Below are 16,584 nucleotides of genomic sequence, written 5' to 3'. Positions count from 1 at the left end.
CAGTTGCTATAATGCACGTATATTCAAAGCTTCATTATCAATTAACAACAGTCAGCATGGTTGCATGAACCAGTTGCCCGCTGCAGAGGCCCGTATGCAGCAACATTTGTTGAACAGTCATTGAGGAGACATTGGTGGTTGCCCCATGGTTCATCAGGGTGGTCAGTTACTCAACAGTTGCATGTCTATTCATCTGTGCACATCTCTGCAGCCATCATTCATCCATCATCTATGGCCTATGGTGCACCAGAGTTGCCTCGACACCAGTTCTGGAATCACCATTTTGCCATGCATGGTATACTTTAAACATGGCAGCACATGAACAGTTTACAAACTTAGCTGTTTCAGAAATGTTTCCATTCTTGGCCCAAAAGTCAATGATTTTGGATGTCAGATAAATTGCTTGTTTTCACATTAAGATAACGACTGCACTGTTTCCTGCGACCCCCAACATGCTTTATATACCCTCCACTGCTAGTGCTCCCACCTGCTGTCTGTGAGTGGTTATTGCATGTTGATGTCAAAAATAAACTAATTAATGTGACTGGACCATGTAAGAACAATTCATTTTATAAAGTAATCACCAGGCTTTAAGAATCAGTTGCAGTATCAATCAAAATTAGAGTCACATTACTTACTCTTAAAGCAGGCATTATCAACTTAGAAACTAAGCTAGAGCTAAGATGCTTGGAATGTTTTGGATTTAGTATTTGGCCAGAAGGAGCTTGATATATGAAATACAGGTTCTGTATTCAGAGGTGACATGGAAAACAAAAGATAGAAAATGGTAAATAACAGCAGCTAAGACTCGAAAAAAAGGGACACAAGCCAGTTAGAATATAGGGCCAAGTTAAACAAAAGTACTGGACATAGATCAAATACAAAGAATGGAAAGCAGCAAGCAAAGTTTAATGGATGTCATAAAAAACAAAACTAGAGAAACACTGACTGGAGTGACAAATGGAAGGAGAATTTATCATGTTTGCTGTCAAAGAATAACTGGAGAAGTACGAAAGTGAGCACTTTTCATGCAGGAAAAAAAAACAATAATTACATAAACATGAAAGTAACACAGCAGAGAGAAAAAATAGATGCAAAAAAATACATATTAAGTTATCAACACAGGAAGAGGCAATTGAAGATGGAGAAGAGCTAGAAAAGTAAAAATCCAAGAAATTAAACAGCAACATGGAATCTAAAAACATATTATTTGGAAGTTCTTAACAGATTGAAACTATTGTGTTGGACCAGGACTCAAACCTGGAACCCTGATGGGTAATAACCACAGCAGGTAAGGTTCCAGTTTGGAATCCTGATCTGGGATACAGTTTTGATTGGCTAGGAAGTTTCAAAACACTGCACATTCATCAGCACAGTGACATATTCATTCTGTAAAGATATTATTCATTAGCTAAAGCTGTTCTCAACCTGAACCTTGTTTTTAACACAATATTTCTTTACTATGCATACTATTGGAGGTGATACAGCTTTTCCTTCCTCCAGCCTTTGAAATTACTTAACCAGCCAGATATAGTAGGGCTACGAGTTTTATTGTGGCCTTCGTACCACAGTGCCCCTCGGCTTTCCTCAATTACACAAGTCACTGCCAGAGCTGAAAGAATGACATGTGACAGAAAAACAATGCTAGCATCAACAGTGGATTGAGTCCTGGACTTCTGGATTTTTAGGCTGACACTTAACTCATTTCACCACTGTGCCATACCGTCATTCATTATTGAGCTTGGTTATGAATTTATCTGCAGGGTATCCTCCATAAAATTTGAACAGCCACAGATTCATCAAGTCTACTAGTACTATATTGAAATACTTTAAGAAAAAGTGAAGTCACATTTAAAATTTATTGATTTTGCTTTATCTGCGAATACGCATGTGCATAATGCTCAGTCCACATTGTGTACTGGAAAAGTTTTGCAGTGTGAGGCACTGGGTTGGCAGGTCAAAACTTCTGTAAGTGCATGTTACTCTTGTCATAAGCACTAAGAAAATTATACCATAGCACTTATGACCAATGACAGGTAATGCTAAGGTTGGTTAGTTAGTTAGTTGGTTAGTTAGTTACATATTCCATGGCGGATTTTGCACAGTAGATTGTAATGATGTGGAATGAGTCATTTTACATTCACACCATAAATTAATTTGTATATATGGTTATATTCTGAACATTTGTAAACTATTATTATTATTATTATTATTATTACAGCACAAAAACAAAAAAATATACAAATGTAAGTAATTCCTACCCACCACATTACAGTAATAGAAACTCTTCTACAGAATAGAAGTTGTCAAGGATAAACTTTAGTTATTATTCTTCTTCAAAGCAACTGATCTCTGCACATTGCTCATAAAAGAGGCAAATAAAACTTTCCAATGTAAATAGATTAATCATCCATTTTAGTGTCCTGATGAAGTATCCATTGATTACCACTCTTTTCTATAGCAAGAAGTGAGTTGTGTGTCAATAATCTGATAAAGCTGAAGAACTGAGGAGTTCACTACAAAATTGGGGCACCTCACAGGAAGAACAATTTTATACAAAGGTTTCTTTGAAACTGAAATAGTACCTGAAGAAATTATATGAGGATGCACATGCTAGAAACCTGTAATGCATGCCTCATTTTCTTATTCATTCCTTCTATGTCATACATTTTCTTATTCATTCCTTCTATGTAATACATTTTCTTATTCATTCCTTCTATGTGATAAACTACCTCTTATTTTTAAAATGCACCATATATCACGTCTTTGTATGTAAATTAGTTTCATTCCTAGAGAACTGTCAAAATTCTGTGAAAAATTTATTCTTGAAGTTCACCATCTACCATCTACTAATCAGCCAACAGAAAAATTAATTATTTACTAGATAATTGATTTGTTCCCACCTGGCTTGCATAATGGCGGTCATAGCCCCTTGGTGGAGCATACAGAGGATTGCTGAAGACATCACTCGAGTCAACACCTCCTGGTGGATATGGAGTGACTATTGTATGTGGAACATGAGCCACTTGGCCTCTAATATTGCGTGCCTTCCACCACTTTCTGGTGTCATCAATGACCTAAAATACATACAAATACAGTTTTCAGTACCCATTAATCTTACCCTTGTAGAACAAAAATATGTACATGCTGGATTAAGATAACATTGTTAACAATTATGATACCTTAAAATAAAAGAATACAAGTATAATCATTAAGCTGTTGTCAAAAATTTAAAATACTGATTAATATAACAAGGCTTCCTGTTTAAAATTGTTGAAAATGTATTCCTACCAGCTCTAGTAGCATTTAAGATAATTTTTTACCATTTATTTCATTTCTATCCTCAAAACAACTTCATAAGACACTCTAAAACAAAATACTATGAATTCAAAATTCTTCTTTTTACCAAAACCTAGCTGAAGTTTAAGCACCTATTTCACTAATAAGTCTTATTTGTGGAAGCCTTTAATTTCCAGTACTAAGCACAACAGAGTAATTTAATTCAAAACTTGTTATCATTAAAGCTTGCATTTACATACCCAAAAGATACATTTCAAACTGAAGTAGTTATTCAGTAACATGCAGATGGATGAATACAACATACATAAATTTTATTATGTTTTGTCCCACATAATAACATTCATTGCAAAAAATAAGTAAATCTCACCTCTAAAAATTCTCCTCGTACTACAGTCAACTCTTTGTCATTATTGGCCGTTCTGGGATATGTAACCTGGACAATCTTAGCTCCACGACTACGAAGATCCTCCAACCAGCGAGCTTGATCTCTGTGAATTTCTCTTCCACCACCAGTTCTCTCAATTGAATCTGCTGAAATATCACTACGTGAACTTATATCTCTCGGTGACATTGGTACTCCTCCCATTGATGGGACTGCTGAGAAGTCTCTATCAGAACCTCCTGGACTCTGCGATCTTTCCCTAACACAGACATTACAAAAATTACTTGTAAATTGTCAGGGCATACTGACATCAGAAAATAGTATTAAAAGGGAGTATGAAATTTGTATGACTACTTAAACAACATATCTCATTAATTATTCTTTAATCTATATGATAATTACAGAACTTCACAAACTGATAAAAAATATTAAACTCATTAAACAAAAACAAAAATTCTGTTTAAACAACAGTAAAATACAAAAGTAGATGCTAAATCAAGTGTTTGTTCTCTGTATGTGATATGAAAAAGAGAGAAAAATCAAGTCCTGAAAGAAGTGCTGCATTACATGGAGGTTCGAGAGTAATTTGTAATTTCAAATAATGGCAAAAAATAAAAAAAAAGCAGTGTCAAGTCAAATGAAAGCAATGAAGAAGAGTTAAAGATAAACTATAAAAGAAAGTGAAAGGAGGTGAAGGGCCAAGAAATAAATTACTTAAAGAAAAAAATCATAAAATAGGAAACAACAAGAAAAATTAAAAGGAAAAGACAAGATGGGTGGAGGGAATACATGGAAAGAGACTAGGAGAAAGGCCATCAGAAAAATGATTATCACTAGGGGACAAGATGTTTCAAATGGCTCTGAGCACTATGGGACTTAACTTCGGAGGTCATCTGTCCCCTAGAACTTAGAACTACTTAAACCTAACTAACCTAAGGACATCACACACATCCATGCCCGAGGCAGGATTCGAACCTGTGACTGTAGCGGTCGTGCAGTTCCAGACTGTAGCGCCTAGAACCGCTCGGCCACCCCGGGCAGCTGGGACAAGATGATAGGAGCATAAGGAAAGATGTAGGAAGACTTGAGTACAATGTCACGTGACTTTTGCTTATCATAGAAGTAGCTCTAGGCCAGATAGACAGCGAAGGGAGACAAAATTACCCATTGAATTGTTGAAGTAACTGAACCATCACGACATTCACCTGCACTAATTTAGGTAAACCATGGAAACTTAAATTCAGATGGATTATCAGAGATTGAATACATGCATCCTCAGAATATGAGGCCAATATCATATCCAATGTGCTACCTCCGAGAGTGAAGGAATAATGAAATGCGATTGTTTTCCAAAATAGTGCCAACAATGTCAGTGCAGCAGGCTTTTGATTGTTATGAAATATAAGAAATTTACAAACATGTGTCTCTCATCCATTGCACATTCAACATATCATATCACACCTGAAAAATTTGTTTTTGATCACTGGTGTCACATCTCAACATACTTAGTTTAGGGCCCTCTCACCTGTACCATTTTGAGCCTTTTAGTTTCGAACACCCAGTTTATAAGCCTAGTCTACCCATTTCAGAGGGTGGTGTAATTCTGATGATTACTTATCATGTTTGAACATCTGGTATCTTTCTTATTAGTTATAGCCTTCCTTTGTGGTTTTACTATTTTCAAAAAAAGTACTTTTTCTGGGAATCACAATGGATGTAAGAGACATTTTAACTGTGATACACAGATACTTTTCTTCAATTTACTTCCTAGATTACATGCACTTAACACACCCAGTAGGCCTGCTGCTGGGCGAGAGAAGAAGCTAAACATGTATATACCCTCATCAGAACCACCTATAATATATTTTGTTGAAAACTCTTACTTTCGAACCTATTCCACTTTTTGGAAAGATGTATTTAAATGGGTTTAATATAATCTTTAATAGGACTGTGCAGTCATGGGATGATGTATAAAACAACACATGAAACTCAGCTACTAATATTGCCTTTCTCTGATACCTCTCTATCTTCCTCCACTTCATCTTGTTAGTTCACTTGAGGTTACACACTGTCCTTTCTGCGGTCACGAGCTCATGACGTCAGGTCACCAAGTACCTAGTGCTGCCCATAGGTGTCACAGTCGGCGAGTCAATCTCAGTCACGTGGCCTGGTCTCAAGGTAGAAAAGCTATTCTTTACATGAATATTTTGTCTATAAAGGAGGTATCATGAGCGCTGTGACTATTGGAGTAAATAAAACAGTTTACTTGCAACTGATGCAATAAACTGTTTTATTTATATTTTTTGTATGTTCGGTATTGGTATTGGTGAAACAAACTTAGTTTCTTTATTGGCATCAGTGAATGCAAGCAATTCCAGTGTTCAGAGAATGGGAGGCAGTACAAATATGACAAACATCTTAGAGAACATACTTCAAAGATTCACCCAAATAAATTGAATGTAATTGCATCTCTCCAAAAAAGTTAGTGTGAAGCCTGCGATAAAAATTTCAGTTATGAATTCAGCTTCAAGTCTCATCAGCAACATTATCTTGGTGAAATCTCAAGTAACTGAGTTGGGAGAAAGTCAATAAAGTACTGTGTGTGTAATTTTGAAGCATTGTCAAGAAAAGTGCTATTTAGACAATCTAGATGTAATGCACAATGTTCAGGTTAATATGGAAAATACACAGTTCTCAGTGTTTTCTGAGTTTGAAAAGTGGAAAGAAAATACTGAGAAGATAACAAGGGCAATCTTTGTTAAAAAAGGTAGCTCTAAAATAGCCACTGATGGTACTAGATGGTACTATGAGACATTATTATATATGCCATCACTCAGGTCACTCTATTCCACAGAGTAAGGGTATCAGACATTCTACACTCCTGGAAATTGAAATAAGAACACCGTGAATTCATTGTCCCAGGAAGGGGAAACTTTATTGACACATTCCTGGGGTCAGATTCATCACATGATCACACTGACAGAACCACAGGCACATAGACACTGGCAACAGAGCATGCACAATGTCGGCACTAGTACAGTGTATATCCACCTTTCGCAGCAATGCAGGCTGCTATTCTCCCATGGAGATGATCATAGAGATGCTGGATGTAGTCCTGTGGAACGGCTTGCCATGCCATTTCCACCTGGCGCCTCAGTTGGACCAGCGTTCGTGCTGGACGTGCAGACCGTGTGAGACGACGCTTCATCCAGTCCCAAACATGCTCAATGGGGGACAGATCCGGAGATCTTGCTGGCCAGGGTAGTTGACTTACACCTTCTAGAGCACGTTGGGTGGCACGGGATACATGCGGACGTGCATTGTCCTGTTGAAACAGCAAGTTCCCTTGCCGGTCTAGGAATGGTAGAACGATGGGTTCGATGACGGTTTGGATGTACCGTGCACTATTCAGTGTCCCCTCGACGATCACCAGTGGTGTACGGCCAGTGTAGGAGATCGCTCCCCACACCATGACGCCTGGTGTTGGCCCTGTGTGCCTCGGTCGTATGCAGTCCTGATTGTGGCGCTCACCTGCACGGCGCCTAACACGCATACGACCATCATTGGCACCAAGGCAGAAGCGACTCTCATCGCTGAAGATGACACGTCTCCATTCGTCCCTCCATTCACGCCTGTCGCGACACCACTGGAGGCGGGCTGCACGATGTTGGGGCGTGAGCGGAAGACGGCCTAACGGTGTGCGGGACCGTAGCCCAGCTTCATGGAGACGGTTGCGAATGGTCCTCGCCGATACCCCAGGAGCAACAGTGTCCCTAATTTGCTGGGAAGTGGCGGTGCGGTCCCCTACGGCACTGCGTAGGATCCTACGGTCTTGGCGTGCATCCGTGCGTCGCTGCGGTCCGGTCCCAGGTCGACGGGCACGTGCACCTTCCGCCGACCACTGGCGACAACATCGATGTACTGTGGAGACCTCACGCCCCACGTGTTGAGCAATTCGGCGGTACGTCCACCCGGCCTCCCGCATGCCCACTATACGCCCTCGCTCAAAGTCCGTCAACTGCACATACGGTTCACGTCCACGCTGTCGCGGCATGCTACCAGTGTTAAAGACTGCGATGGAGCTCCATAAGCCACGGCAAACTGGCTGACACTGACGGCGGCGGTGCACAAATGCTGCGCAGCTAGCGCCATTCGACGGCCAACACCGTGGTTCCTGGTGTGTCCACTGTGCCGTGCGTGTGATCATTGCTTGTACAGCCCTCTCGCAGTGTCCGGAGCAAGTATGGTGGGTCTGACACACCGGTGTCAATGTGTTCTTTTTTCCATTTCCAGGAGTGTAAATTGCAAGGAAGCAAAAAAATTGGTGGAGAGTGCCCAGTACAAAGTAAAGTTACTCAGACCTCAGGTGGTCCATACCAGGTAATATTTATTTCAAAGCATATTGGTCTTGACAATAACTCGTGTCACATTAGATTAACTGAAACAAAAAGTGTCAGCATAGCTGTAGATATGATGAAGAAAATTCCTTTTCAGACTACAGTGGATAAAATCGGAGATTTAGTCTCTGGTTTTGAACTGGAAAGGATTAATCTCCTAATGAGCCAGGATATTGCAAATACTAACCCAACTTGTCCTCATCAGTAACACATCAGGATGCAATTAGAGTAGAGGCCTTGGTGCATGAAATAGGCCCAGGTGATAACACAGACCTATTTTGTAATCCCAAGGGGTAGTTAGTGAAACTATAAAAGCCTAAAAAGCTCTAATTTTGCATTAATTACAATGAATAAAGCCCAGAGGGAACTCTTGAAGAAATATGAACATGGCTGTGTTTGTGAGGATGCAACACATGAACTTAATAGACATGACTTTGAATTAACTACATTATTAGTGCTAGGCAATATGAGACAGGAGTTTCCTTGTGCCTTCCTTACATCAAACAGGAAGCAAGCAGTCTGCCCTGACACACGAAATGTAAAGTAATGCTCCTAGAAGATAAAGGGCATAGCATGCCATAGTGGTTGTTTTCCCACATACTTTAATATCTTCATTCCATTTTAATTGACGGTTGACATATTTCTTACATACATTGTCATTAGTCATGCCTAAATGTTTAGGATTGCCATGAATATCCGAAGTACCTTCAAAATGCAGAAGTACAAATTATAACAAATGATTGCAAAAGCGCTCAGTGCACTGCACTGCTTAAAATGACAGAAATTGTGACTTCCTTTTGAATGCGATTTAAAGAAAAATACTAATAACAGTGTTAAAAATAACACAATGGGGTACATGAGGACAAATTTTACACATTTTCAATGAAAAGAACTTGGATATTATGGTAACTTAAGCCTGTTGGCAAATAAGTACACATTTTTATGAATCATGCATTTTGTGTTGTTTATAAAGGTACTAAATGAATATTTATATTAATAGCCAACTCCTTTTATTTCTATTTTTGGCATGAAACAGACATACCATAATACTGTGTTATATTCGGACATTGAACTTGTCAAAATACACTAATGCACATACGCAATCCGTAATCTGGTATTTACAGTTTCTCCTCATTGAGTTTAATATGGGTCTATACCACATTTTTTGAATAAAGCAAAAAAGATCAAATACACAGTAGATCTGAACACTATTGGTACAAAACTATATAATTGACAACCACGATGCCATTATATCTGCATAATTTGTTTTACCATTTGTACACCTGACTGTTAGGTTCTTTCAAGAAAGGTGGCAAGTTCTCATTTTCAAAGAAACAAAGGACAGCAATGGCTTCCAAAACTGGAATGAGCTGTTCGTTTAATTCATCTGCTAGAAAGGTTGCCTTAGTTTAGCATCTCAAATGATCTCAAAAGTTGATATGTAGCTTCAATCATCTTTAATACTGTGTGTTCGAGCTTTTTGCTTAGGTGAAATCAGCAAACTTGGGAAGTTAGATGGCTGACTCATTGAGTGTGACATCTACTGACAGCACTAGGTACTTAGTGGCCTGATATTTTAAGCCTAAAATACCAGCAGAAAGGACAGCGCATAATTACAAGTGTTAGTTCTTGCATCGTTTTTTGTCTTATTTTCTCTTTCATTTCTTTTTCCCTCCTCTATTATGTTCTTTCAGCTTTTCCTCACATAGCTGACTTTGCACGTAGTAATTCCATGAAAGTGTCTTGATCACTAAAAACTTCATTCATGATCCATTTTGAGTCATCATCATAGTCTGCCCCTGGTAGCTGAGTGGTCAGCGCGACAGAATGTCAATCCTAAGGGCCCGGGTTCGATTCCCGGCTGGGTCAGAGATTTTCTGCGCTCGGGGACTGGGTGTTGTGTTGTCCTAATCATCATCATTTCATCCCCATCGACGCGCAAGTCACCGAAGGGGCATCAAATCATAAGACTTGCACCAGGCGAACGGTCTACCCGATGGGAGGCCGTCGTCACATGACATTATTATCATTAGTCATCATCATTAGATAACTGTGGCAAAATTTACACAAAAAAAAAATTCAAAAAGCTAATACATAATACTTACAAGGCCAAAGTAACACTGAGATCAGAAATACATATTACGTAGAAGTACTTACACTATGCTTAGGGAAGATCACATAAGTGAGCAATACAAGAAAAATGTATAGCCTCATACGCATTTGCCATTAAGCAATATTTGCAAAAGATGTCATTTGGAGACTTCGCACTGTAGACTGAAGGTAGTCAACTTGAGGACTGTATTGCAACGACATGACGCCAGATGGCGTAGATGTCAAAGATCGAGACAAACCAAGACATAAATTTTGTAATACGCAAAATAACATAAATATTCCTACCATGTTACATCTGTTTTTTTTAACAGTGTCGTATCATAAATAAACAAATAAAACAGAATATGCTATGAGTCAAAACCTGCCACAGGACGTACAATACGTCATACAGCACCTTAGACAACTAGGCACATTGAGAGAGGAAGCAACACAGATGCTGCCATTATAAAGGAAGACATGCTAGCAAGCTTCAACCTATTGACACCACAGGTGGGTCATGTCACAAAACAAAACCTATCACAAAATAACAATTTTTCCAACTGTGTCAGAGTGAACTGGGGATGGATAGGAATGAGGAACAAGGGGGAGTGGCTGTAGGTGGAGGGGAGGGGGCACCAAGGGTAAGGTAAGGGTCAGATGAAGATAGATGTTGAATTACTTGGAGGGGGGAAGGGATAGGTGTACCAGCATAATGGTCTACTTTAAAAGATAATAATGTACTGAAAAATAAAGACCATGGTCATTTCTATTGTAATGTAATTTTAATGTCATTATGTTTGTTATAGTAAGTTAGTGAAAATATACCACTGGAACAATATTTCCTCCACCCCTTCCTTCTTTATTCTCCTGGATCCCTTCATGGAACCCTTCTGTCCAGTTCCTCTGTTCTCCACACCTTCCAAACCTCTGTCTTCTCCTACACACCTCCCCCTACCCCTACCCCCTCCAAGCAATTCAACATCTGTCTCCATCTGACCCCTATCCTGCCTTTGGTTCCTGCCCCCCCCCCCCTACAGCCCTCCAATGGTTCCTTGTTCCTCAGTCCACCCTGACACAGTTGGAAAAATTGCTACTGTGCTTTTCAACAGACATGCTGCCCCGTACACATTCTTCATTCTCTGATGAAGGTATAGCAGTGTTTGTCCTTTGGCAGCCAAGAAAAGAATAACAGCATGCTGGTCCTGTTTGGATGAATTTGGTAATAACATCGCCATAGCTCACATTTCTGCATTCACATCATGCATGTTGGACAGATGCGAATGCCACTCTTGTCCCTTGCTTACATGTCAGTGCTTATATACCCACATCAGACTGAGTTACGTCACTTACATGCTGTGGCAATGACATCAAATGGAAACTCTTAGATCGCCCCTTATATCTATGTGCCACCTGAGAATGAGCTATCACTCTGAACTGGTAGTGGCAAATAAAATGCTAAAAAAAATTTAGCTCTGGTGGTGTATTATTACAACAGTATGCATTTCACAGAAACTATTTAGTTCAAAAACAGTGGTTATGGGCTGGACATGTGTCCAGCTTGTATAAGTATCATTACAGTCCCACTTGATAGTGAACTCTATTTCTAATTATTTCAATCTATATATGAATCAAAAATATACCTGCAACTAGAAATAAAAACATAGTTTTGCAAACTTCATGGAGATGACACAAATACAGGAAGTAGTTAAGATGGTATTATACCTGATTGTGCAATAAATGTTTTGTCCCTAATCTTCTTGATTGCACAATAAATGTTAGCTTGTTTTTAGACTGATGTGACAGTCTGTTGCAAATCAGTACCAGTGTCAACAAATGGACATTGCTTCATGGCTGCTGAACAACCCCAGATGGGGTCTATAGGCCAGTAACGCCAAATGAGTGTTTCCACTGTTGTTTGATTTTTGTAAGTGCAAGAATTTTGCTTCATCAACAAAAAAGGAGGAAATGGTTATGGGAACTGTGTGTAATCAAGGATTAACTAGGAGAACTATGCAGACCTGGTATCAAAGATGAGACAGCTGTGGTTCTGAAAGCCAGCACCTATGTAAAATTTTGTGTGTGCTCTATCTGTTGCTGGATGGAAAGTATCACTTTTTTCGATCTATAATTGATGGTAATTTCAATTTTAAGATGTTTCCTTCTATTTATTGTATACTGATGACATTCGTGGTAAAGAATATAAAAAAACTGACACACTGAACTTCTGAAATAAGGCCTTCAGATTATGATGCACTTACCTTTCATCACGACTGTACCTATCAGTTCGAGAACTGTAGTATCTGTTTGGATCAGGAGGGGAAGCATCCTGCTGCTCATAGTCAAAGTAGTCACTGCTATAGTGTGAATCATCACGCTCAGGTTCACGGTGATGGTAATGTTGGTCACGGAGATCAGGCTGTTGCAGAAATGTTGAGACTAAATACATATTTACTTCACTATAAAATGAAGTAAAAAGGTAAAGTACATATGCCATCTAAACAGCAACAAAATCTGATATCAGCATATTCCTGCCTTACATAAAATGTATATGTATATGTTTCAGAAAAATAAAATAAAAAACCCACTGAGGATGAGAATGCCACAAATGGGGCGAAAAATTTTTTTGGGGTTAAGCAAAACAAAAACTAAGTTCTTGCAAGAAGGTGGATCCTCTTTAAATCATTATTATTTTCTGCAAGTATGGGAACATAGCTTAAAATTTGATCAAATCATTACATAGCAAATATGGCATAGCCTATACTCTCTTCTCTGGATATTGCAGGTGTTTGTATTAATTGTTACTCTGAGGTGACAATACCAAAATTTATTGATAGGGACCCATCTGCTTTGTGACAAAACGAGATGAAGATGGAGTAAAAGACATCAGTGGGAGTAGAAGATCAAAGATGGTACATTACAATGCACCATGTAATGAGGTGTTTATCATCCTGTGATTATATATTTTATTGTCCACTGCTAAGTACACAATGTGGTCAAAAGTATCCGGACCCCCCCCCCCAAAAAAAAAAAAAAACATACATTTTTCATATTAGGTGCATTGTGCTGCCACCTACTGCCAGGTACTCCACATCAGTGAGCTCAGTAGTCATTAGACATCATGAGAGAGCAGAATGGGGCACTCTGCGGACCTCATGGACTTCGAACGTGGTCAGGTGATTGGGTGTCACTTGTGTCTTACATCTGTACATGAGATTGTCACACTCCTATACATCCCTAGGTCCACTGTTTCTGATGTGATAGTGAAGTCGAAACATGAAGGGACACATACAGCACAAAAGCATACAGACCGACCTCGTCCAAACAACACTTTGCTTGGTGTATGGTGAATGCCCAGTGAACATCATCTGCCAGCATGTGTAGTGCCAACAGTAAAATTCGGAGGCAGTGGTGTTATGCTGTGGTCGTGTTTTTCATGGAGGGAGCTAGCACCCCTTGTTGTTTTGTGTGGCACTATCACAGCAAAGGCTTACGTTGATGTTTTAAGCACCTTCTTGCTTCCCACTGTTGAAGAGCAATTCAGGGATGGCAACTGCATCTTTCAACGCAATTGAGCACCTGTTCGTAATGCATGGCCTGTGGTTACATGACAATGACATCCCTGTAATGGACTGACCTGCACAAAGTCCTGACCTGAATCCTATAGAACACCTTTGGGAGTCCCACCAACAGACACTGATACCTCTCCTTAGTGTAGCACTCTGTGTGAAGAATGGGCTGCCATTCCCCAAGAAACCTTCCAGCACCTGATTCAACATATGCCTGTGAGAGTGGAAGCTGTCAGCAAGGCTAAGGGTGGGCCAACACCATACTGAATTCCAGTATTACCAATGGAGGGCACCATGAACTTGTAAGTCATTTTCAGCCAGGCATCCAGATACTTTTGATCACATAGTGTATATGATCTATCAGGTTTTATGTGAAACATATAATTCTCACAGCCATCACTCACTTCCTGTACAGGCTACAGTTTCACACTTCAATGTGTGATATTCATAAAGGCTGAAGATTCATCCCCATTCAAACTTCGTAACTTTCCCATCTTTGTTACAATGTTTGATACTGGCAAACAAAAATAAAATGTTCACTGGTCTGCTGCAGTATTTTCTGTGTGTCTGAATGAGCTTTCAGTGTGTGGTGCCCTGCACACCCACACATCTTTCTAATGTTAAATATTTGCAAACTGTTTCTTTCTATTATTTGAATTCTTCATTAAAGATGATGCAATTTGTAGATATAGTTGTTCACTTGATAGAATTTTTCTAATTATCTGTTGGAACATGGTTTGACAAAACAGGCAAGACATGTAATTACTGGAGACCTTTATTCAAAACTCGCTGTACAGAGAACAGCACACAACTAAGAACCACAGAACAACAGGTTACGGGCCCAGGTTATTTGATTGGCAAAAGTTCCTTTTTTTGATTAGACAAAAACTTAAATTTGTAAGCTGAAAAGTGTGGACATAAACAAGTTCAGTAACAAGTCAAATATGGTGTATGTGACTGCTGCACATGGAGTTTGAATAGAAACACTTTCACGTGATAACTACAACACATGGAGAATACATTACTCTGCAGCAGAGTGTGTGCTGATGTGAAACTTCAGTTTTAATCTGCCAGGAAGAGGGTAAAGTCAAAGTGATAGTAAACAGATTGGTAAATTGTTTTATTTATAAGAAAATCGTCCACAGGCATGTGTTGTTGCCAAACCTAAAGTTAAGAAAAATGATACACAAATCTGGCATGCTTGATAAGCCAGTTGAACTTGCAAGATTTGGTCAAAATACTCAATGTGAGAGGCTTGAAATCAATGATGTCAATCTCACTTGATGCACTATGTGCCTTGAAGAAAAAATCACATCCACTCCCTTCACCAAATGAGAAAGGAACTCAAACAATCTTCTGGAGTTAATCCACTCTGGTTTCTGCAGGCCAATGACAGCAACATATCAAGATGGTGCAGGTTTTTTTGTGACAATCACAGCACATGGTATCAAGTCTATTTCCTTCGACATAAAGCAGAAATTGTCAATAAATTTGTTGAATTCTAAAACGTAGTTGAAAATTAGACTGGTCATAAAATTAAATCATTTCAGGCAACGACATGCAAAGTCGTTTTTTAACTAAAGATGTGTATTTACTTACTTTACATCTACATTTATACTCCGCAAGCCACCCAACGGTGTGTGGCGGAGGGCAATGTACAATGAAAATCCATATGAGAAGTGGCTGAAGAGAAAAACTGATCTATCTAATCTTCATGTATTTAGTCAAAAGGTTGTCATCCTGGATAAATTACCAACTTAAATTTAAAACAAATGAGAGTTCGATCCTAAAGGCAATGAAGAGGTTTTTGTAGGCTATTCCAACTGTTTGAAAATCTATCATTTGTGGTTATCAAGAGATCACACGATTCAGAATGTCAAGATTTGTGAAGTTCCATGAACATGACAGTTTTGATCCCAAACAAAGTTATGTGGTCTTCTGTGAAGATGAACCAGATCATCACCAAAGAAGAAGCGCCAACATGAATTCTGTGGGAGCAGATTCCAGTTCTCAGTATGTCATGGGAGAAAAGGGCAAGGTGAGTTTCACACAAGCACCACTTTCTAAAACCATGCCGATTTGTGGACATAAGCTTCTTAGCCTCAAGGAAGTTTATTATATTCGAACTGTGAATCTGTTCAAGAATTCTGCAGCAAACAGGAGTTAGGGATACTGGTCTGTAATTTTGTGGGTCCGTTATTTTACCTTTCTTATATACCAGAGTCACCTGTGCTTTTTTCCAGTCACTTGGGACTTTGTGCTGGGCAAGAGATTCATGATAAATGCAAGCTAGGAAAGGAGCCAATGCCATATAGAACTCCTTGTAAAAATGAACTGAGATTCCATCTGGACCTGGTGATTAATTTGCTTTCAAATCTTTAAGTTGCTTCTCTATGCCAGGTACGCTTATTTCAACGTCGCCCACATGGGAATCTGTCTGATGGTCAAATGATGGTATGTTTGTATGGTTCTCCTGTGTGAATGATTTCTTGAACATGAAATTTAAAACTTTGTCTTTAACTTTGTCTTTCATTTTGCTATCTTCAACTGCCACACCAGACTGGTCAACAAGGGACTGAATGGACGCCTTAGACCTGCTTAATGATTTTACATATGACCAGAATTTTCTTGGGTTCTCTACCCGATCTTTTGCTAAGGTGTGACAGTGGTAGTTGTATGCTTCGCACGTAGATCTTTTCACAGACAAATGAATCTCTACAAACCTTTGCTTGTCATCATTTGTGGATCCCCTTTTGAACCTCCGCTTCCTCAGCATCTTATGAATTTCGTTATTAAACCATGGTGGGTCTTTTCCATCTTTTATCCACTTACTAGGCACGTAACTCTC

The 16,584-nt window shown here is 39.2% G+C and overlaps 1 protein-coding gene across 3 annotated transcripts in view; it reads right to left on the bottom strand.

Moving 5' to 3' along the window:
- The window catches only part of LOC126470355 (epidermal growth factor receptor kinase substrate 8-like protein 1), a 190,309-nt gene that overhangs the window by 5,621 nt on the left and 168,104 nt on the right, over positions 1-16,584 (bottom strand). For all 3 annotated transcript variants that reach the window (XM_050098147.1, XM_050098148.1, XM_050098150.1), the window contains exons 11-13: positions 12,429-12,586; positions 3,668-3,941; positions 2,904-3,077 (exon numbers count right to left, since the gene is read on the bottom strand). In XM_050098147.1, coding sequence (XP_049954104.1) covers positions 2,904-3,077; positions 3,668-3,941; positions 12,429-12,586 — 606 coding nt within the window. The remainder of the gene's footprint in view (positions 1-2,903; positions 3,078-3,667; positions 3,942-12,428; positions 12,587-16,584) is intronic.

The sequence above is a fragment of the Schistocerca serialis genome, chromosome 3, assembly GCF_023864345.2.
Source record: "Schistocerca serialis cubense isolate TAMUIC-IGC-003099 chromosome 3, iqSchSeri2.2, whole genome shotgun sequence".
Classification (NCBI taxonomy): Eukaryota; Metazoa; Arthropoda; class Insecta; order Orthoptera; family Acrididae; genus Schistocerca; species Schistocerca serialis.
The sequence above is the reverse complement of the archived record's forward strand: the minus strand, read 5'-3'. Positions and strand labels throughout refer to the sequence as shown.